The sequence below is a fragment of the Dipteris shenzhenensis genome, chromosome 18, assembly GCF_047967505.1.
Source record: "Dipteris shenzhenensis isolate YYH24624 ecotype China chromosome 18, Dip_SZ_1.0, whole genome shotgun sequence".
Taxonomy (NCBI): domain Eukaryota; kingdom Viridiplantae; phylum Streptophyta; class Polypodiopsida; order Gleicheniales; family Dipteridaceae; genus Dipteris; species Dipteris shenzhenensis.
The window spans coordinates 24029578-24052851 of record NC_141613.1 but is presented as its reverse complement, the minus strand read 5'-3'; the positions used below and the strand labels follow the sequence as shown (position 1 = coordinate 24052851).

General features: G+C 44.0%; 1 protein-coding gene across 1 annotated transcript in view; it reads right to left on the bottom strand.

Annotated features, from left to right (window-relative positions):
- Positions 1 to 6315: 6315 nt before the first annotated feature.
- LOC147890981 (ubiquitin-conjugating enzyme E2 32-like) overlaps positions 6316 to 23274 on the bottom strand; it is a 48521-nt gene continuing 31562 nt past the window's right edge. The window contains exons 3-5 of the mRNA XM_087389125.1: positions 7537 to 7621; positions 7271 to 7434; positions 6316 to 7166 (exon numbers count right to left, since the gene is read on the bottom strand). Of these exons, the coding sequence (XP_087245251.1) occupies positions 6801 to 7166; positions 7271 to 7434; positions 7537 to 7621 (615 nt within the window). The 3' untranslated portion in view covers positions 6316 to 6800. The remainder of the gene's footprint in view (positions 7167 to 7270; positions 7435 to 7536; positions 7622 to 23274) is intronic.

Genomic DNA, 23274 nt, shown 5'->3' with positions numbered 1-23274 from the left:
TAGGTCTAGTCTCCTAGATTAGTTGTAGGCATGCCTTAGGAGCTCATGTTTTTCTCCTAGGTTAGTTTTAGTTTTAGATTGAGAGTGTTGTTCTTGAGTGTTCTTTGTCAAAAAATTTCCATTCCATAGGTTTCTTTACAATATTTCCGTTCATATACTCTTTCCTTTGCGAGAGATATAGTGACGCTTTCTAGATTGTGAGAGAGATCCTTGGTTCCATTCCATGTTCAAGTTTCATAGTGTCTTGGAGATTGTTTGAGTATTGGTGATTGAGAGTAGGTCCTCGACTAGTCAAAGAGATTCACCAAGCAAGGTCCCTGCTCCAAAACTAGCTATAGCCTCGGACCTTCATCAATGGATATCAACTTCAAGCAAAGGCCTCCTGTTTCGAAGACCTTATAAGGTCGGCTCAACCTGAGTCACGGCTTCCTATCTCTTGGGAAAACAAAAACTTCAGGCAAAGACTCGAGGAAACTCCATGAGTATGAAGTGAGAAGGGAAGAGTCGCCTCAGGATATCGTTGCGGCCGGGACTGTCTCTAGCCTACAAACGACCTCCCTTACGTCCAGCACTCAGGCCTTTCACTTTCGACCAATGACGTCCAACCTCACGGGTGACCTGCAAACATAGGACTCTCCACAGTCCATGAGCTTCAATGGACAAGTCTCTCCACGCCACGCTTCAGCATTGACTTGCAGCTCCAAACGGCATCACGGCCTGCTCTCAAGCCCGACTCCAAAGCTACAGCACAACCTTCGTCCACAACCTCTCCAACTAGCCTGTGCAACAGCACCCTCTTGGGAGACATAGCAAGCCGGAGAAAGGGAGCGGTGCTGCCAGCTGACTAGCATGCATGAGCCGCAGGAACGTCAGCTTGAGGATCGGAGGAGAAGTTCAAGCAGCGATACAAGGCCCGATCTAGACATTGCACAGACGCCCACTCCTCCACCTGTGTTTGGTTTTGGCATTCCATGGGCAACTAAGGTCCTCTGTCAACAAAAGGCAATACAGCCAAACAAATGACAACAACAACGACTCCACCTCAGCACCACTCCAAACAGCCTTTCGCAGCACTACAAAGCTTCAAATGCTCTAGCAAGCACCAACACATCTAGTGCCAGCTTACAAAGCCCTCGCGTCTCCGACTATGAGCAGCTCCAAGCTCCCTGCGACCTTCTAGCACACCACAGGCCTTCGAAACCGTGACGCCATCGTCGCCCAAGATCTTTGCAGGATCAAAGGTTTCTTTGTAAGGTGCCAGAAAAATGCCACGTGGCACATGATAAGATGTAACTACGGTTGAGTCTCTAGTTACTAGGGTTAGTTCAAACCTTGGTCAATGGTCAAGCAACCCAAAAGAAACCATGGTCAAGTAACTCACACTAAACCATGGTTAGGTTTAGGTTCAGGGTTAGTAAGTGCCACCTAAGCACAATCCTACAAGCTGTATGTGAACAGCCAAGCCACATCATCAAAGGCCCTCTTCTTCACAGAAACTTCGACAAGCCATAACTTACAATCCAAAAAGAATTTGCACATGCTCCAAAAAGGAAAAGTGATCACCTTTTTGAGCTCTTCGTGCTTGTCAGGTCAGAATCTTGTATGCAATTAGACACTGCCATTGAAGCAAAATGAAGCTCATGGTAAGACCTTTGCAACAAATGGAAAAACGACGCATGAATGCAATAAGCATGCCAAAAGCACAAGTGCATGAGATGACCATAGCACAGAGCATGGCATCCACACATAAAGCATTAAGGCACATGGAAGAACAAAGCATCATGCATCAAGCTATGTCAAGTGAAGAAGCGAACGCCATCGACATGAAGCATTGAAAAGCAAAATCCTTGCCACCTTTAGCCCACACGTTTGTAAATCCAGCCTGACCACCTGAGAGTAGCTATGAAAGCACCCAGGGGAGGTATTGACATGTAAAATCCACACTTGACCACCTTAAGTAGCAAGGTATGCACTAAGGGGAGGTGATGGAATGTAACTCACATCTGACCACCTTGCAGTAGCCAAAGGATTATGGCACCAAGGGGAGGTGTTGAGATATGGTGCCATGAGCACATAGATTAAAGGGCTAAGGTATGGTATAGGAAAGAATTAAAGTAGCCACCCTAGGATGTGGACTACATGATGTAGAGATGTGGATTGAGGATATCCACAAGGAGAGATGTGGATGAGAGGATCCCACAAGTGTTGACTATTCAAAGTGCACTCTCTATATAAGAGGCCTATCATGTATTGTTGAATAGAAGAAAATGCACATTCACTCAAGATTCTATTTATGAGTCCAAGCTAATCTATCTTGGAACCTAATTGACTTGAGGTACATGTCATGAGCATTCTCTTCATCATGTTTACACATAGGTTCCATCCACCTTAGAACGCTCCATAGATCCTGAGGCACGCATGTTTTGTCAAAATGTGGATATGTGATGTTGTTGATCTTTTTTTAAAGAGCTGCGAGGATTCGAAGATGATGACAGCAATTGGCTAAGGATAACAAGAAGGAACCTTGTGCTCATAGCACATTAACATATGCCATTTTCAATGGTCTCCTTATATTGGGATTAAACTCTAACAGACTGAATTTTGTTGAAACAGATGTTGTTCATCCTCAAGCAAAGAGAGACAACATCCTTGCAACTGACATCTCCCATTTGAGTGTGCATGTTGTTAGTCCTCCCCTTGTAGGTGGGGTTACTTCCCTTCTAAGTTCTTCACCACCCCTTGTTGTGGATGCACCTATGGCCACAAAACCATGTCCCAAATGAAAGTTAGGTGAAACATATCCTTCTGATGATAAAAAAGCCAAAGTAGTTGAGGTAAAAGAAGAGTATCCACCACGTTTCGGAGATTGATCTTACAATCAAGAATTGTGTCTTCGATGGAAAGGTCGTGAACAAATATGGAACCTACATTTTATCCAATGCAAACTATCAAAGATGCTTGAAAATTGATCTCATTGATAGGGTTGGCGTAGGCTTTATAACCTTACACATTAATGAGCTCTTTTATAAAGAGTTTGTGAAGTTCTTGAACATAGGTGACTGCATTACAGTAAGCAACTTCTCTATTTGCTCCAGAAACCCGACAAAAAATGGAGGAACAACTAACTATAGCATTGCCTTTGATCCTTCCACTAGGGTTGAGAGGATAGAACCATTTGGTGTAGTGCTAGAAATTTATCCCCAAGGAACCATCTGCCAATTCAAAGAGAGGTGCACGAATCTTATAAATAAGGGTGAGGGGAATCAGCTTCCTTTAGCAACTTTGGCCATGATCGTCGTGATAAAGTTAAGGGCTTCATATCAGCAGCGTGATGAGTTGATTGTAGGAGATGGGGACCTCCCTGAGGATCTGATATCATTAAGACCTCCATGCTTGATGTGCATTCAATGTTCACTCCTTCTTCTTTTGTAACTTTCGCTGACTCTACTTCTATGATGACGAACGCCTTCAACATTTTTTGGCCATTTTGAATGTATGCGGACAGCTCACCTTTTGGAGCAATCCCGACTACGTTAAGATTGCAGAGAAATTTAAGGTTTTTGGAGAAGCCAAGTTTATATTGCAAATATTGGTTGCAAGAAGAACACCCAACCTATTGTGCTAAATATGGTCGACATCACCATAATTGTGCCCATCAAAGACTCATCACTTGGAGCCTATCTCTCGCATGTATTTAGTGCCCACATCCAACACATCGGCTATGGCAACCAGGTTTAATTACCAACATTTTCCGTGTGGGCTTGCAATTTCTACAAATGTTACCAGTAGCGATTCTAACACTATTGGAGTATTGTCTAGGTAATTGGTACTTTAACGATGATGGGTGTCAACTCAGCCTTGTATGAGAACGCATGTGGAATATGCAAGGGAACCACGATATCAAGAGATGTAGATAATCTCTTTTGCTTGTCTTACAACAAAACATCCTCCCTCGTGAAGATCCCTAAAGTGAAGGCCCTCATAACACTAGCTGATGGGGCGATGATCAATGTCACTTTGAAGGGTGCAATCGTCGACAAGGTTTTGAGGCTCCCTCGACCATTTTCAGATTTGCTTTATGGAAATACATCCTTGTTGAAGTCTTATCTATCCAGCACCAAGCTGCCAGTGCATGAAAAAGTCCTCGATCTATCATTGTGCCTGCTGCCGATGTCATAGTTGATGTGATTGAAAGTCAACTTTTCAAAATCTAGTGATAGATGTGCTCGCAAAAGAAGCACTTTGTACAAACTATTTGCTTGCTAATAAAGACTTCTGTGGAGTGTGTGCTTTTTCAATTTGAATTTTGTAACCAGGTCTCCTACTTCTCACAAAATTTTGAGTTGCCATTGAGTTTGCTTAATTACATTTCAATAGTATTGGTGGGTTCTCGCTCCAAGAAGCATGCCAAATAGTCAATGTGATAATCCTATACAAAGGCTAACCCTCGCACAATCAGTGCACCTATGGCTTTCGACCCTATGATGACTGCATCTTCGTCAAAGACCACACTCATTCCATTTTTGGCAAGTTGGCTCACAACGGAAAGCAAGTTCCTCCCTACATACTTTCTCCTCTTTGGTGGTATTCTTGAATGGCATAGTTTCTCTTGATGGGATAGCTCTGCTTGTCACCCACGATGATGTTGGATCAAAAACCCACTCTGTAATGGTTGAGAACCACTCCCGAATCTTTGGCATGTGCTTTGATACACCATTGTATGCATACCAATCATCACCATCTGGAGTTAGCAAGAGCGTGGAACACCTTTTCGTCACCAAAGAAACAAACAATAGTGAGTTGTTCTTGGACCGCCTTCACCTGAGTGATATAGTCGTGCACACCGAATCTCCCTCATTCATCTTCACATTGTAAATATCAAACTCGAGGTTGATCTTGATCTCCTTGAGCACCTTCCACGCCTTTGTGACATCTTGGCCAGCTATATGTGTGAAAAGGAGATGTTTGCAATAGTCCTAATACGATTGCCAGGGCATCTACATCCCAAACTACCCAATCTTGCACTAAAATCAAATCTATTACAATCATCGCGCCAATGACATTCTTGATGTCATCGAGTCTCAGCGCTCTTCTAGTAGCGATTTGCCAAACTCCTATGACAACCAAATGACTCCAAACCTTCATCTTCCAAAGTGGATAGTTAGACCTGTTGTGCTTGCCAGTATCTCCAAAGTTATGAGATTGGCATCTAGCTAGCCATCTTGTCATAGACCTCTCCGAGTCGGTAAAAATGCAACACTTAATGCTAAGCTTCTTGAATCCGAGAGGAACTCCTTTGTTCAACGTCGATGTAGACTATGAGAACATTTAGCAACAAGGCTTTAATATCATGTTAAAAATCATCCACCATTCCTCAAATAGACAATGGAAAACTCTTTACTAAAGGACCCTAGATCTCCAAAACTTCTCCAATCCTGCACTCGATTGGTGCCCCAGCACGACACTTGAAGACAATGCACACACAGAACTCTCTACTAGATTCAAAAAAATAGGTCACACCTTGATTACACATTCCAGACTATGGGTTACCTATCCAGATTCCAGATTCCAGATTCCAAATCCAAATGCCTGCGCAATTATGTCATCCGGGTCCAATCCAGAACTCCTGACTTCCTCTGGAATCCGTCTTCACTAAGAAGCTCAAATCTTGTGTGCTATATCACATGCCTCTATGTCGTCCTCATATGGGGGCTCACATGTGAGGCATTGTCTTTGTCAATTTTGTCATAGCTTGCAACAATGCACATGCTAGAGTGACATGTTTCAGCTGAGGCGATCACCTTTGAAACATGCTCAAGAAGTTCAGTCTTTAACATGCATGCTTGAGAGGATTAGATAAATACCTTCAAATATGCTTAGTTAAACTGAATTTAGATCTCGGAGTATTCATTATGTACAAGTCCTATATAACACATTCATTTAAGGGACCAATATAAATGTGGGGTGCACTACTAAGAAACCTTACATATGACGTGTGTTCAAGGGGTATTTTAAAAACCCATTAACTGTAAATTTTGCATGGATAAAAAGATCCCTTTTTCTTTAGTCTTACAATTTTCTTCAAAATTCAACAAGAAAACCCACATGTAAATACATTTCTCCGAATTGACCTTAAATTTTTGAATTGTAAGTGGTATACTACATGTTTCTAGGTGACCTCCCTGATAGAAACCCTTATATTACAAAGGTATTTTATCCTAAACCTCCTTTTTTTCCTAAAAACCCATATTAAAATCCCGTTTAGAAGTATAATTCTGTTGAATGTACTATCTTGCAGATTCCTTAATGGGTCCCCTGAGATTTACATAGGGAATATATGAATTCAACATATATGTTCAAACGGCCTTTTGCAAACTTACTTGTGCTTTATAACAGACTGCACATGTACGTTGCTACTTACACAAACTCTTCTCATGGGAGGACTATCCCAAATCCCCTGCATACTAGGATTTTTCTTCTACGGTGTGATGCACAGCATCCTTCCATGAATCAAAAGAACTCCTCTCTACCCTTGCAATGTAGAGTAAGCAACATCCATGCTCCACATGCATTAAAAGCTTCACCTCGTAGCTTCCTACCAGAAAGCTTGGTGTCTTATATTAACATTATGAATTATTTGCAAATCTGCCTTTTACAACCAAATATTAGTTTAACCTTCATCAATATAAGAACTTTATATATGACAGTTACAAACTTCTGTGGGTTCACCTTCATGCACGAGCGATAGTCAACTTAAAGATTGCAATAACGAGTACTCTATACAAATTTCACTCGTGCATTCAAAAGTGAATCCCCCCACAAGAATTGAAAAGCTTCCTCATCAGCAGTGCTGCTAGTGCTACCACTAAACCAATAGCTAAGAGAGTCAGAATTTGGTCATCAGAAGCTGCCTGCCTCGTGGTGGGTCTCATAATGGGAGGTTCAACAACAGCCCTGGCTTCTGAATGTGGAGCTTCCGCATTAACAGTCTCTGAAATTGGAACATTGGCAGAAGTTGCCTGGCTGATACGTACAGCCTCATTGTGATCTAATTTGCCAGTTTGTGAAGAAGAATCTTCTTCTTGTTCCCTATCTGAAGCTGAGTTCAGTGTTGCAGCATGAGAAATTTGCAATGGGTGAGCTTTTTTAATCATTTGTTCATGAATCTGTGTAGACACAGACCAGCATGCTGTCAGCACCAAAACTACTCCAATCTGCAGTGCATTTGAGACACATAGAACTGATGATAGCAAATAGCAAAGAAAGGCACCTCATCAATCACTTTTTGGCGTTCCTCATTTCCATACTTTGGGGCAGCTTCAATGGACTTGAGAGCGAGAGCTTTTCTCTCCTCCTTGCTGAACTCCAATGAACCGATAGCACCATTTGCCTTGGTGGGAAGGAAGGCTATCAAAGCCACCAAAGCAGTTCTGACTGTCATCAATACACAGCATTAACAAGTAAGAATCACCAATCTTTGACACCAACCATTACCTTTCCCCTTCATACTAAGACAGGTGTCTGCATTGGACTTACCACTCCAAGAGGGTTGCCAGTGTTCAGGATGGTATTGAGAGATGCTCAAACATATCTTTGTTTGTGTTTCAAACCTTCCATTAGGCTGCAGTATCAAAAGAAGAAACTCCAAAAATTAAAACATTGAAGAAGAAGAGTCTAACATGCTTCCAAAAAGTAAATATATTTTGCTTACTTTGTTTCATAAAAAAGGACGAATGGAGCAATTGGTCTAAATACTAATAAAGACAGATCTTGGAAGCTGATGTACTTGGTGGATTAAACTGCAATTTACATTCCTAAAACCACAAAACAAAAACAAAGATATGCAAAACTACACTTCATCAAAGACAAGGAAAGATACTTAAAATTATCGTGTTCTAATTTACAATTCATCCACTGGCCTGTTGTCAAGCTGATGAGACCTCCTATTGTGCATCAGGAACCTAGAAGTGAAACCTTCTCACTAACAAGACATAGCTTCAAACTCAAATCACAGCACTTCTAACCAATTCACACTAAATGGTACTTGAGACTAGGCTTCTCTCCTGCTTGGTGCGCTCCCCCCTCCTCCCGCCTCAGCTTCCCTCCCCCCTTCCTTTGGTTTCCTCCCTTCTTCCTCCGTTTCCAGCTCCCCACCCCTTGGCTTCGTGCTTGCTGTGAGCAGCCTGTGACACCTCATGCAGCTGTTTGCTGCTTCGTGACCCCTCCTGGGTTTGATTCGCTGCTGCCTACAGCCCCGCGGCAGCCCTGCACCTTGCCTTCCAGCGCACATTGCGCCAGCCAAGCGCCTTATAGCACGACCTGGCTGCTAGCAACCAGGCTTGGAGCACAAAGTGTGTTCCTTCCTTGGGAGGGGCTGTTGTAAAAAACTATTTTTTTCAGTTCTCGGGTGTTTTTTGGTGGCACTCACGGAGCTACAGGAGGTTTTTCTTTTCTTTTCTTTTTTGGGAGCTGCCTTTCCGGGTGTCTTTCTAGCCTTAGGGAGCAGCCCACAGCTAGCTTTTCTCAAGGCTGGTTGTGTAAAGAGTTTATTGGCTATGTTCTTCCACAGACCCGTGCTTTTGTACCCTCGTCAAGAGCCTCTTTTTTTACTGGCTCCTTTCAGCGAGCCTTTTCTTTTCTTTCCCTCCCTCCCTTCGGGCAGTGCATCGAATTGTGTTCACTCTTCGGAAGAACGAATCTTGGTGGTGACCGTTGGTCTGGCCAGAGGAGCTTACATGGCAGCATCTCGACTCAACAAGCCATTAAGGTTCTTCTTTCTCCACAAGACAAACACCAGGTGAAGAAATCAGTTCAGTCACTTCAGGAAAGAGCAGTGGTGGTTAGGATAGTTGGCCTCACGCAATAAGGAGCCAGATACGTGATTGGATTCAGGAGAGCTTAGCATTGGATGGAGACCACGTCCAGGAGATTACTATCGATGGGAGAGCGTCTTCCTTCTCCATTTGAGCTCCCTCGACACCACCCGGTCACTTGTGGAGCGGAGCCCTCTCTTATTGGGCCCGCATCTTGTCTACCTCATCCCTTGGTATCATAGGTTCACAATTGATGACATGGAGTCGACTCACCACATGCCTCGCTTCCTGGTGACTCTTCGATTTACAGGGTTTCCCAAGGAATATAAACCCATCTTGCACTCCATTGGTGGAGCTTTTGGAACGGTGGTTGATTCACCTCCTCAAATGGCAGAGACAATGGTTGCAGATGACGGAGTCCCTAGACTTGGGTTGATTGAGTGCTCAGAGAATCCTCCAAAGGAGATCTTTCTAGAGACCCTGGATGTGTCCTAAGATGAGCTCAACGAGAACAAAAATCTCGTGTGGAACAAAAGGGTAAAAGCTCATTTGATTTTGATTTTCACTACGAATACAAACTGTGAAAGCATGGCCTGTCGATCCTTTAGTGTTTCGGAATTTGAAGCTAGAGGTGTCAGAAAAGTTACCACAGGGATAACTGGCTTGTGGCAGCCACGCGTTCATATAGCGACGTTGCTTTCTGATCCTTTGATGTCGGCTCTTTCGTGAAGCAGAATTCGCCAAGTGTTGGATTGTTCACCCACCAAATAGGGAACGTGAGCTGGGTTTAGACCGTCGTGAGACAGGTTAGTTTTACCCTACTGATGAGCGATGCCGCAATAGTAATCCAACTTAGTATGAGAGGAACCGTTGATTCACATAATTGGTCATTGCGCTTGGTTGAAAAGCCAGTGGCGCGAAGCTACCATGTGTAGGATTATGACTGAACGTCTCTAAGTCAGAATCCATGCTAGACACGGTGCTCTCTACATCCTCGGTTGTTACCCGACTAATAGTAGGGACGCCTGTGCGTCCCCGAGAGCATGTGTCGAGAGCCTCTCTCGAGGTGGCCGAAGGAGCCGCGCGATTCAATATTTTAGGGCTTCCTGACCAATGCTTATGATGTAGGCAGATGGGACACTTGGCTCGGGACTGCAGGAGGAATCTGGGCAAGGATCCCCCACAACCGCGCCAAGAGAAGAGTGTAGGGGCGATGAGCAAAAGAGCAAGTACAAGAGTCGAAGGAGATACACTATTACGTCAACTAGATTAGATAAAATGAGAAGTACATAGTACTTGAAGGTAGACCCTAGGACTAAGTGTCCTAGGTGTCACATAGGACTAAATGTCCTATATGGCATAAAAGGCACTAAAACACTAAGTGCCTATAACTATGCCTACAAGGCACATACCAGGGCCCATAGGGCATCACTAGAACCGGAAGAAGATGGCCTACAAATCCCCCTCCATGGTATGGGCTGAAGTATTCTGGAAACGTCTCAGAATACCTGGTATTTTCTGGTCATCGTGGCACATGTTCATCCAAAAGGATATAGCCACCTATGAATATACAAGGTATGTCAGATCATGTAACAAAGGGAACCAAGTGTACAGCATGTTAGAAGACTTTGAACTTTGGACGAGGAAGTGTCTTTGTAAACATATCTGCTATGTTGTCCTCTGTGGGAAGGTAGGACAACTCTCTGTCTCCTGCCGACAACCGCTCTCGAACATAATGATAGTGAACTTCAATGTGCTTGGTACGCGCACGAAACACTGGATTGCGCGCAATGGCCAAAGCACTCTGGCTGTCAGTGTAGACCATAGTGGAGGATGTCTGGCGAATACCAAGATCTGTAAGTAACTGTCGAAGCCAGACACACTCTACTGTAGCAGTGAAGGCTGCCTTGTACTCAGCCTCACAGCTAGATGTGGCAACTATTGGTTGCTTCTTGCTGAGCCAAGAGATACATGAACTGCCAAGCAAAAAACCATTGCCGGTATGTGACACTCTGGTGTCGGAACAACCAACCCAGTCACTATCCGTGTAAGCATGCATGGTAAGTGAACCATGATCACCATAGAAGAGGGCTAAATCTTGAGTGCCTCTGAGATATCTGAAGACTCTCTTCACTGCCTGCCAATGCTGTGAACTGGGCATGTGCATGAACCTGCATGTGAGGCATCTTCCGGCTCGTGGGATTCAATTGCATGTGAGGCATTAACTGTCAATCTTGCTTTCTTTTTCTCCGAAGCAATGCGCTTCCTGCATTCTGAAATTTCATGCCCATGCTTGCGACAATAGTTGCATCTTTTCTTCTTTGACTTATCTGCTGTATTTTTAGATGCATTGGAGGAATTGCCACTGTTAGGCCCATATTTAGGCTTGCCCATAGGCTTGGAAGCCTTGCCTCTTCCTGTCTGCTGTGAAGCAAATGCATGATTAGGAATAATAGCTTATCTATTAGCACGACTTTGCTCTTCCTACAAAAGCAAAGTGACTAGCTGATCAAAAGAATAGTAGTCTGGATTACCCATGGCCACTAATCGAAGGGTTGTAGCAAACCCTTGATATGTATCTGGCAGTCCATTCAATGTGGTACTGACACACTGAGAATTTGGCACCACCTCATCAATATTGGCAAGTTGTTCCATGAGGTCCTTGACCTTTGTCAAGTATGCATCCATAGAGCCACCTTCATTCATACTGACTTCCTACAATTGCCTTCTTAAATATGCAACACGTGCCTCATTGCAAATCTGATAAAGAGAAACCAATTTGTCCCAAGCATCCTTTGCTGTCCTGCAAGACCGGATGTGTCGAATAATCTTGCATGATAAAGCAATACAGGAATGTGCATTTGCATCTCTTGCATCCCATCTTGATTGTTCCTAAGTTGGAGGAGCAGCAGCAGGGGTGCTAGAGGATAAGGCATCAGGAGGAGTATCCTCTACAGAGGGACCAGCAGTAGGGGCAGCCACTGTAGCATTGGCTGGCCTCAGATCAATCCCAGAAACAATATTCCAAAAATGCCTTGCAACAAGAATATGTTTCATGAGATAAGACCACATCGGATAGTTGGTGCCATCCAACTAATCATCTTCACGAAGAATGCCAAATAGATCATGATTGTTGCCAACCATTGCAAATGGGATACAAGGGCAAATGCAAATTTGACCCAAATGTGACTGTGTCAGGCAATGTTCACTACAAAAACAGCAAATCTAGCAAAAGTCCCAAATTTAATGAGGGCAAATATGCCAAAAAGACGGCAAATAGAGAAAAGCCCCAAATTTTGCTGAGATTTTTGCAAATGTGACCCAATGTATTGCAATCTAACCCACTGTCCTGCAAATGTGACTTAATGTCCTGCAATCTGACCCAATGTACTGCAATATAAATAAGAAATTGCAAACCCAATCCCAAAACTCCAATATTCTTCCAAGAAATTGCAACCAAAGGAGGTGAAAAGAACTGAAAGCCCCAAATTCCTGCAAAAGCCCCAAATTGCAAATGTCTGTAGATACCACTGGTGGTAGATTCGCACGTGCGAAATTGTACAGAACAACCAGAGCAGGTACAAGCTGTACGGTCAGTTGTTTTGCAAGTACATGTGTACGGAATGCAAGTACAAGTTGCTGACGGCTGATCTGCATGTGAAACTATATGAAAGAACGTACAAAACAAGTACAGAGCAGATACGATGCAAGTACACCTATACAGAATATGTATGGGAGACCTGTACGTCTGTACGCACTATTGTACGAAACTATGTACTTGTGCATGTATATCTATACGGAACATGTACTGTGTGCAGGTACACCTGTACGGAACAGTTATTGTGCAAGCCCTGTTGTACAACGTAAGTACTTTGTACGGGCGTAGGTACAAAAGAAGATGCAACGGGCAGAACAGCTAGGGACGTAGCTGGGCGGCAAGACTCAGAATCTGTACGTGATCCGTACGGAAGTCCGTACAGTCATACGGACTGTACCGATGGAGCGCAGCTGAGGCTGTTCAAAACTGTGAGCGACGCAGATCAGGAGGCAGGGGAACAAGTCCAGTAGCGCTCTGATACCACTGTTGTCACGATCTGTGACGTATTCCTTTCTCTATACCTTAGACTTATGGATGGTTTGATGAATGGACACTTGTGGAAGGGTATGCCCTTTCGACGGGACACTTCCTATGAGGCACAACCCTTCACAAGAGACATTCTATTGAAGAGACACTACCATTGTAATGTACTCTCTCATCAAGGGTCACACCCTTCCCAAGGGGTACACACCTCGTCATGCACATACACTTTGGAGTACACACCTTTTCATGTGTGACTCTTCACTCTCTATATAAGAGAGGTCCAACTGTATGGATGACACTACAGACACTCAAGCAATACAAATATTCCTTGTTCTCTACTATTTCAGTCTCCTTTCTGTTCCTTAGCACATTTCTAAATATAGTAAATCTAGGATTTTTTACAGTGGTATCAGAGCAAATTTTGCTCCTGCCTGTAGGAAATGCCCCCCACCTTCTAGCACCTATCTGATACATCTCTTTCCGCTAGAAGGATATCCACGCACGTTGTACATGGAAGAGATGGAGAGAATGAGCGTAAAATTTTTTAGCGCCAACCCCACCTAAAGTCATCAGTGGCCTCTCCATCTCCCTCACATCACGAGTTGATGTGAATGGACACGATCAAAATCGTGTCTTTTGATGTGCTTGGGTTGTCCCAAAACCAAGGGACGCACCTTTTCCACCATCGGACACACCTTTTGATGAAGAGTTTTTGACTCCTCACCCAAGGGACACACCCCATCGTGGAAAAAAGGACACATATTTTCATGTGGGGACATCCCTCTTTAAAACATGGTTACACCCTTCATGAAAAGGTACACCTATTCCAAGGGTCACACCCCTTAGAATAGGCACACCCTTTGGCACCAAGCACCACCCTACAAAAGGGCACCTAGAGGGCCTAAAAAGGGCAACCAGCCCTAAACCTAAGGCCTAACCCAAGATTACCCTTGCGTTCAAGTAACCCAGCCTTTAATTTTTGGGAAAAGCAAGGCCTAGCAGTTATTGCAGCCTTCGCAAATCCGCCTTTGGCGTCTCGTAAGTTGCGCCCTCTTCTCGAAAGTCGCGCCTGCTGCTCCGTACATTCTATCATACCGATTATGGCCCTCCCTTGCCGATTTCTACTTCCCAGCCCACACCAAGCCTGCTTGCCAGCCCATGCCAAGCCCACACCAAGCTTGCCGATTTCTGTTTCCAGGCTTTGCTCAGCCTTTGGCGGCCTTCCATAGTCACGCCAATCATGCCCTCAGCCTTCTGAATCTGTTCGCCAGCCTTTGCTCAGCCATGGATGTGTTCCATCGCCTCTGAAGAGTGACAGCCTGACGCCAATCTCTGCACAGCTTGCTCTATCTCTTCACCTCGCCATCTCAGCCTGCGAACAGAGGCCTTGCTGTCCAGCATATCCCCTCAGCCAGCCCCTCTTGTACAAGAAAATCTCGCCTCTACACAACAGATCGAGACCCTAGGTGGTTCGTGGTTTTGCTAGCAACATATTCTGGTCACCACCGGACTGTTTCGTCGCTGAATCGCCTCCCTCTACAGCAAACCCTAATTTCGAAATTTGAAGCCTAGCATCAGGACCTCCTTCAACTCGCAATTGATGCTATACTTTTTCCAACCTGACCTGAAGCCCTCCTTTTCAGCAGTCTGGCAGCTCTAATCTATGCCAGGTGGATTCTTTCCATCCTATTTCTAAGGATTCTCTTTCATATTATTATTTGCTGCTCATTATCAAATTACAGCAAATGAAAGCCCCCTCCTTAAAGCATGGAAACCCCTGGTAATGCCTCAGTCCCTTCAAGGACACCTCAGGCATCATCTATCACACAATATCGTGTTTAGATTGCACAACCAGCCCATTTCGGAGCTTTTGCATCATGGGTCTTTTGTGTCACGTGCCCTTCCAGTGATTTGGACCACATCCTATATCTTCTGCATGAGGCACCTCAATTACATTACTTCCTCAGCACAGTCCAGGTTGTGTTTCACGAGACACGTAGATACCCAGAACCCGATATTCCTCACGAGTTTGCTGTCCATCTTTGGAGAGACTTTTACCCCTCAGCTTCAACATCTCCAGGGTACTCTCCACCTTCTTCAGCTCCCAAATATCCTCATGTACAGGTTTTACCTTCCCCAAGACAGTACTTACACTCTGAAGGCACTCCTTCTCCTGGATATCCTCCACTCTCGACAGCAGCTTCTTATCCCTTCTCAGATTCGTGGACTCTACAACCTACCCCTGTACTCTCACAAGCAGTAACACCCACTTCGGCATCACCAATGTTACCTCAGACAGGACCTCCTTTACCAGATTTCCACGGGTGGTTCCATCCTGCCTCACCTGCCCCCTCCAACATGAGCAACCTCAGGAAGAAGCCCGGATCTTCTTCTAGGAATGGTACAAACTAGAGCGCAGGTTCGTGCTCTTCTCAAAGGGACCTCAGATATGTCGCAACGCTCGCGTGCAACCTCTCCGGAGATAAGCGACTCAAGTCCAAAAAAGACCCCTGAAGTCAACTTACAAGGCAAAGCACTACTTCAACTTCAAATTTCTCAGCTTTAGGACAGCATCTCCGACTTGGTTCAAAAAGTCCAACAACTCCAGGATTCTCGCAGTACCACACACACAGAGGACGACGTGACGCCACCGGACGACTACGTGGACTCGTTCCCACCAGAGGTAGAAAACACTAAACTCCGTGCCCTCTACTGCTTACTCCAAGCTTCAAAAACTAAAAGACTTGACATTAAACTTCCGGAAGCCTACACTGGTCAACAAAATCGCTCAACAGTTGAACAATGGCTCACAAAACTACGCATATACTTTGATACTGATGACCTCACTGAAGGCAAAAAGATTGCCTTAGCAGCCTCCCTCCTCAAGGATACAGCTTTCCTATGGTAACAACGACGCTTAAAGGACGGCAAAAGTGTGTTAACATGGGAACGTTTTGAACACGTGCTCCTTAAGCAGTTCATACCTGCCAATGCAGACCTCCAAGCACGTTCAAAACTCCGACAATTGGAGCAAACGGGCTCCCTGTCTTCCTACATCTCTCAGTTCACCACATTGGTGCAGGATATTGATGATTTAACTGATGATGATTGCCTTCATGCTTTCATCTCAGGCCTAAATCCCTCGTTACGCATTGATGTCCTCAAAGCAAACATCACCACCACAGCTAGCGCTATTGCTTACGCAGAGCGCATTACCGATTTTCAAAACACACGGAAGCAGAGTTCTAATAGAACACAGAACTCTACTATGGCCAAGGGTGCTCGCCCTCAAGATAACCCCAAGTTCCAAAAAAACTCGGGTAATCAAGGTCAGCCACAGTCTCAAGATCCCCACAAGTCTCAGAAATCGTATGCTAGATCCCAACAAAAGCACTCCTCCAAGGATCACGCCTCTTCCTCTTCATAAAGTCATGACCGACATCACCAACATAAAGGTGCACTCACTGACAAGAAGAACAACTCCAGCACGAAAGGACTTTGTACCATCTGTACGGGCGACCATGGATGATTCGATTGTCCCAAGCGACCAAAGCAAAATTCCAATATGGAACCTAGCACTTCCCAAACAAAAGATGCTACCCCAGCACAAGACAAGAAAGGCAAAGCTGTTCGAATGGCAAATACCATCCATATGAGCCTTGTAGGCCATCTCCTGGTGGTTCTAGTGATGCCCTATAAGCCATGGTATGTGCCTTGTAGGCATAAATATAGGCACTTGTAGGGTTAGTTCCTTTTAGGCCACATAGGACACTTAGTCCTATGTGACACCTAGGACACTTAGTCCTAGGTCTAGGTACAAGTACCTTGTACTCTCTATTTTCATTATCCTAGTGCATACAGTACTACGTCGTACTGTGCTCCATTGCACTGCACTTTTCGTACAGACGTACGATGTGTTCCGTACATGTCCCGTACATGTATCCGTACAATAGTATTGCGTCGTACAATTTTCGTACAGTGTACCAACACTGTACCTGTTCAATACACTGTACCTGTTCAGTACACCGTACTTACCTCGTAAATGCATCCGTACATCCGTACCTTGGAATCAATTATCTGCTTCGTACTACATTCAGTACATCGTACTTGTCCAATACCTGCTTCCGTACAGGCATCGTACAGCCTCCGTACAGGCATCGTACCTGTTTACGTACTGGCATCCATATAGTTGTATTTGCTCCACGATTTGGTACAGCATTTGGCACGTGTGAAATTTCTTGCAGTCTTTTACTGTTTTTTTGACAGTTTTTACTGTCAAACCCTAATTTCCAACAGAAAAATTAAGGGCTTTTGACATCTGGACCTTCAACCTATCAATACAATACTTTGGACAAGGTTGACAACTGAAATCCTTCCAAAAATTAAAGTTTTCAGTTAATTTCAGGTTCAGGACTGTCACATTGTGCCACATCATCACTCAAGTCAACAAAATTTGAGGCTTTTGTGTTGGAAGCTCAATTTCAACTGGTGTTTGGGACGGTAACTCATACTTTTGCAGTTTCAAGCCTTGAGGCTATACATTGGATCAGATTATCATACATTGGGTCACATTTGCACAAAATTCAGCAAAATTTGGGGCTTTTCTGCATTTGCCCTCTTTTTGGCCTATTTGCCCTCATTAAATTTGGGGCTTTTGCCAAACTTGCTGTTTTTGCAGTGAACATTGCCTGCCACAGTCACATTTGGGTCAGATCTGCATTTGCCCTTTGATTTGGGTCAGAAATTTGCAGATGTTTGCTGTCATTTTTGGACAGCCAGCTTTTTGCAGTGATAGCCTTGAGGCTTTTGGGTTTCTAGGTCTTTTTCAAGGTATCACATTTGCTATGGCTAGGAACAATCAAGATCTATTTGGTGTTCTTCGTGAAGATGATAAGTTGGATGGCACCAACTATCCGATGTGGTCTTATCTCATGAAACATATTCTTGTTGCAAAGCATTTGTGGAATATTGTTTCTGGGGTTGGGGCAGCCAATGCTACAGTGGTTGCCTCTACTGCTGGTCCCTCTGTAAGGGGTACTCCTCCTGATGCCTCATCTTCTAGCACTCCTGCTGCCGCTCTTCCAACTTAGGAACAGTCAAGATGGGATGCAAGAGATGCAAATGCACATTCATGTATTACTTTATCATGCAAGAGAATCATTATTCCACACATCCGGTCTTGCAGGACAGCAAAGGATGCTTGGGATAAATTGGCTTCTCTCTATCAGATTCGCAATGAGGCACGTGTTGCATATTTGAGAAGGCAATTACAGGAAGTCAGCGTGAATGAAGGTGACTCTATGGATGCATATCTGACAAAGGTCAAGGACCTCCTGGAACAACTTGCCAACATTGATGACATTGAATAGACTGCCATATACATATCAACTCGATTAGTGGCCATGGATAATCCAGACCACTATTCTTTTGATCAGCTAGTTACTTTGCTTTTGCAGGAAGAGCAAAGTAGAGCTAATAGACAAGCCATTATTCATGATCATGCATTTGCTTCACAGCAGACAAGAAGAGGCAAGGCTTCCAAGCCTATGGGTAAGCCAAAATCTGCGCATAGCAGCTGCAATTCCTCCCATGCATCTAAAAATACAGCACATAAGTCCAAGAAGAAAAGATGCAACTATTATCGCAAACCTGAACATGACATTTCAGAATGCAGGAAGCGCATTGCTTCGGAGAAAAAGAAAGCAAGATTGACAGTTAATGCCTCACATGCTATTGAATCCCATGAGCCAGCAGATGCTTCACATGCACATGCTCTTCAGGATGATTGGGCATGGGCTGTCCATTGCTCATTTGATCCCTCCAAAGCTGATGCACTCTTTACTGCTAATGATGCTCAGTCCTGGTACTTTGATAGTGGTGCTTCCAAGCATGTCACATCTTGTAGACAGTTGTTTCACTCTTTAGCTGATGCACCTCGAGGGGGGACTGTCACATGTGCTAATAATGCTTCATATGCTGTAAAAGGAATTGGAGATGTGCAGCTCACATCTATTTCAAGTCATCTTGTCACTTTGACAAATGTTCTCTTTGTGCCTGGAATTGAAGTCAACTTGATCTCAATTTCAGCAATTGCTACTTCAGGTTTCAGAGTGATTTTTTATGGCTACAGATGCCTAGTTTATGATCTTCGTGATGACAATGCCATAGTTCTCACTGGCACTTTGCAAAAGGGGCTTTATCACCTTGATCATCACTCAGCTGCACTTTCTATTGAAGCATTTGCTATTTCAGATTCACAGCTTGCTGAAACTCATCTTTGGCATGAGAGAATGGGCCATCTCAATTATAGAGCTCTTGCAAAGCTACATTCACAGCAGATGGCAAATGATGTACCTCAAACTCACACAGTTTCCAAACATGTGTGTGAGGGTTGTCTTTTGGGTAAGATGCATCAGTTTCCTTTTCAAAAGGATTGTCCAAAACTCTCACAAAGGAAATTACAGCTAGTGCACAGTGATGTCTAAGGCCCAATGAGGACAAATGCCATTGGAGGGTACAAATATTTCATGACTCTCATTGATGATTTCACAAGATATTACTAGGTATATTCTTTAAAAGCCAAATCTGAAGTTTTCTTATGCTTTCAAAGGTGGCTGAATATGGTTGAGAATGAATCAAGATGCAAGCTTGTCATCCTCAACACAGATAGAGGGGGAGAGTATATGTCTAAGGAGTTTGATGCATTTTTGTCTTCACGAGGCATTATTCACTCATGCACTACTACTTACACTCCTCAACAGAATCCTGTTTTTGAAAGGAAAAACAGGTCCACAATGGAGATGGCCAGATGCATGCTTAAGGCCAAGTCTTTGCCCAATAAATTTTGGCTTGATGTAGTGATGTGTGCCAACTCTGTGCTGAATAGATCACCTACACAGGCATTGAAGACTGTTACACCTTATGAAGCATGGAAAGGCAGGAAGCCTTCACTTTCACACATGAGAGTTTTTGGGTCTCTTGCATATGTTCATGTACCATCTCAGCTGAGACATAAGCTTGACGACAAGGCATGCATATTTATTGGTTACAGCCAAGAGAGCAAAGGGTATCGGTTATATCAACCAAATACTGGGAAGATTATTGTTAGTAGAGATGTAATCTTTGCTGAACATTCAGCTTCTCCTCTTGTGGACTGCAAAGCTAAGCCAGATGTTGACATGTTTGATATCTTTGAATCTTGGTTACCTCTGCCATCCTCAAAAGAGGACTTTGACCAGCAACATGAGCCTCCTGCAAGCCCTCCACCAAGCAATAATCAGCCACTACCCCATGCTGATTTGCAGGTTTCTCTTCCAGCACAAAATGATCCCACTATTCATGATGCAGTCATTGAAGAAAGAGCTGTCAATAGACAACAAAGGCAAGTTCCCAGATGGCTTCTTGATACATTGAGGGACAGCAAACAAGATCAGCCTTTTGCTGCCCAGACAAGATCAGGGAATAGACAAATGCATGGTCACTTTCTTGAATTTGCACTCCTTGCTACAGCTTGCAATGAAGAGCCCTTGTGCCATAAAGATGCTTTTGACAGCAAAGAGTGCATGGATGCAATGAGAGCTGAGTTACAATCCATTGCCAAAAGATCTCCCTCCCGGCAAGCATGCCATTGGTACCCAGTGGGTCTACAAATTAAAAAGGAAATCTGATAGCAGCATAGATCGATACAAAGCCCGTCTTGTTGCAAAAGGGTATGCCCAACAACAAGGCATTAACTTTGAGGAGACATTTGCTCCCACATCCAGGATTACTACCATTAGATGTGTCATTGCCATTGCAGCCCATCATCATTGGCAAGTGCACCAACTTGACATCAAGACTACTTTTCTTCATGGGGATCTGCGGGAAGAAGTATATGTCACACAACCTCCTCGTTTTGAGGTTGTTAATTCTGAAAATAAGGTATGCTGGCTTAGAAAAGCCCTTTATGGTTTGAAGCAGGCACCCAGGGCATGGTATGCCAAAATTCATGCACTTTTACTATCCCTTGGTTTTCAGAATAATCCCATAGAACCCACTCTTTATGTCCGTGGGACTGGATCTGATTTTTTAGTGCTGATTTTAAATGTGGATGATATGCTCATCACGGGCCCAGATACTCAGCAAATTGCAGCATTCAAGGCTGATTTGCAGCAGATTTTTGACATGTCAGACATGGGACAGCTCCATTATTACGTTGGCATTCAGTTTGCTCATGTTGAGGGGGGTATCATGATGTCTCAGTCCTTGATCGTTTTCAGTTTGAGGATTGCAAGCCAATCTCTACTCCAGTGGACCCTGGCTTCAAATTCTCAGCTCATGATGGGAGCCCACCATGTGATATCACTCTTTATCAGCAGGCTGTTGGATGCCTTATATATTTATGTCACACCAGACCTGACTTACAGTATGCAGTATCTCAGCTCAACAAATTCTTTCACATGTCCAATTCACAGCATTGGCAGGCAGTGAAGAGAGTCTTCAGATATCTTAGAGGCACTTTGGTATTTGCTAGACATCCTCCACTATTGTCTACACTGACAGCCAGAGTGCTTTGGCCATTGCGCGTAACCCAGTGTTTCATGCACGTACCAAGCATATTGAAGTTCACTATCATTATGTTCCGGAGCGGTTGTTAGCAGGAGACATAGAGTTGTCCTATCTTCCCACAGAGGACAACATAGCAGATATGTTTACAAAGGCACTTCCTCGTCCCAAATTCGAAGTCTTCCGACAGGCTTTACACTTGGTTCCCTTTGTTACATGATCTAACATCCCTTGTACATTCATAGGTGGCTATATCCTTTTGGATGAACATGTGCCACCATGACCAGAAAATACCAGGTATTCTGAGACGTTTCCAGAGTACTTCAGCCCATCCCATGGAGGGGGGTTTGTAGGCCATCTCCTGGTGGTTCTAGTGATGCCCTATAAGGCTTGGTATGTGCCTTGTAGGCATAAATATAGGCACTTGTAGTGTTAGTTCCTTTTAAACCACATAGGACACTTAGTCCTATGTGACACCTAGGACACTTAGTCCTAGGTCTAGGTACAAGTACCTTGTAGTCTCTATTTTCATTATCCTAGTTTTGACGTGACGGCAAACTCTATCGACTCTTTGTACCTTGCTCTCTCTCTCTTTCTATTCATCGATCCTACAAGCATTGCCAGCAACCCTGAATCCTTGGCTACTCAAGTACTTTGCGTCCAAGGATCGATTCGTGGAACAACGGTCACTATCCTCATCGACAATAGCTGCTCTCATAACTTCCTAGCTAGTTCTATGGTCGAAAAACTTCGGTTGACCACCAGTCCTAGTCCCATGGACTATCAGATTGAACTCGCAAATGGAACTACCTTCTTGTGCAACACCAGGATTAAAACTTGTCTTTTCGCATCCAACATTATACAGACAAGTTGAACTTCGACATCATGCCTCTTTCTCGGTATGATGTCATACTCGGACAACAGTGGCTCTACAACTATGATCCATCAATCAGTTTTCGCAGCCATACTATCCAGTTTGTCCACCAGGGAAAACTTATTGAGCTAACTAGTTCTAGGGACTCTCCTTCAACCCCAGTTGCCTCTGCCCTACAAGTAAAGAAGTGTGAAGAGAGTGGGAGAGAGGTAAGGACTCTCACTTGCAGCTTTCTCACATACACAATGGGGGAATACACACAAAGGTGGAGGCTGAAAACAATTTTTCTCTTCTTAGATGTGAAAGCCAAAAGAACTCTCTCTCTTAGTACAAAAGAAATAGATGAACCCTATATGTGGGTCTCAAACCAAACTCAGCTAACCTAGGTGACATACTAACTGAGCCACTAACTAGAGTACATAAAGATAGCTATCATCCAGTTATTATTTATGGACGGTGTACCAACCGCATCTGCAACTAACAAGTCGGTGACATAAATGCACAACGGTCACCCTGACATATCACGAGTGGAGCTCGATATCTCAACACTCCCCCTCGAGCTCAATCCCAATTCCTGCACACTAAGCAGGTCTCTGAACTTGCGCAACTTCTCTACGCCCAATGCCTTCGTGAATATGTCAGCTACCTGATCCTCTGTGCTAACATAAACTAGATTAATAAAACCTACTAGAACCTTCTCCCGCACATAGTGGTAATGCACCTCAATGTGCTTTGTTCTAGCTTGATAGACTGGGTTATTTACCAAGTGTATTCTGCTCATGTTGTCACAATAAATAACAACTGGCCCATCTGTAGACTGATGCATATCATAAAGCAGCTTATGCAACCAAGCTGCCTTACATGCAACCATTGCTGCACCCCTATATTCAGCCTCTATGCTCGATAAAGCAACTGTAGGCTGTTTCTTGCTGCTCCAAGTGACTGCAGTACTCCCAAAAGAA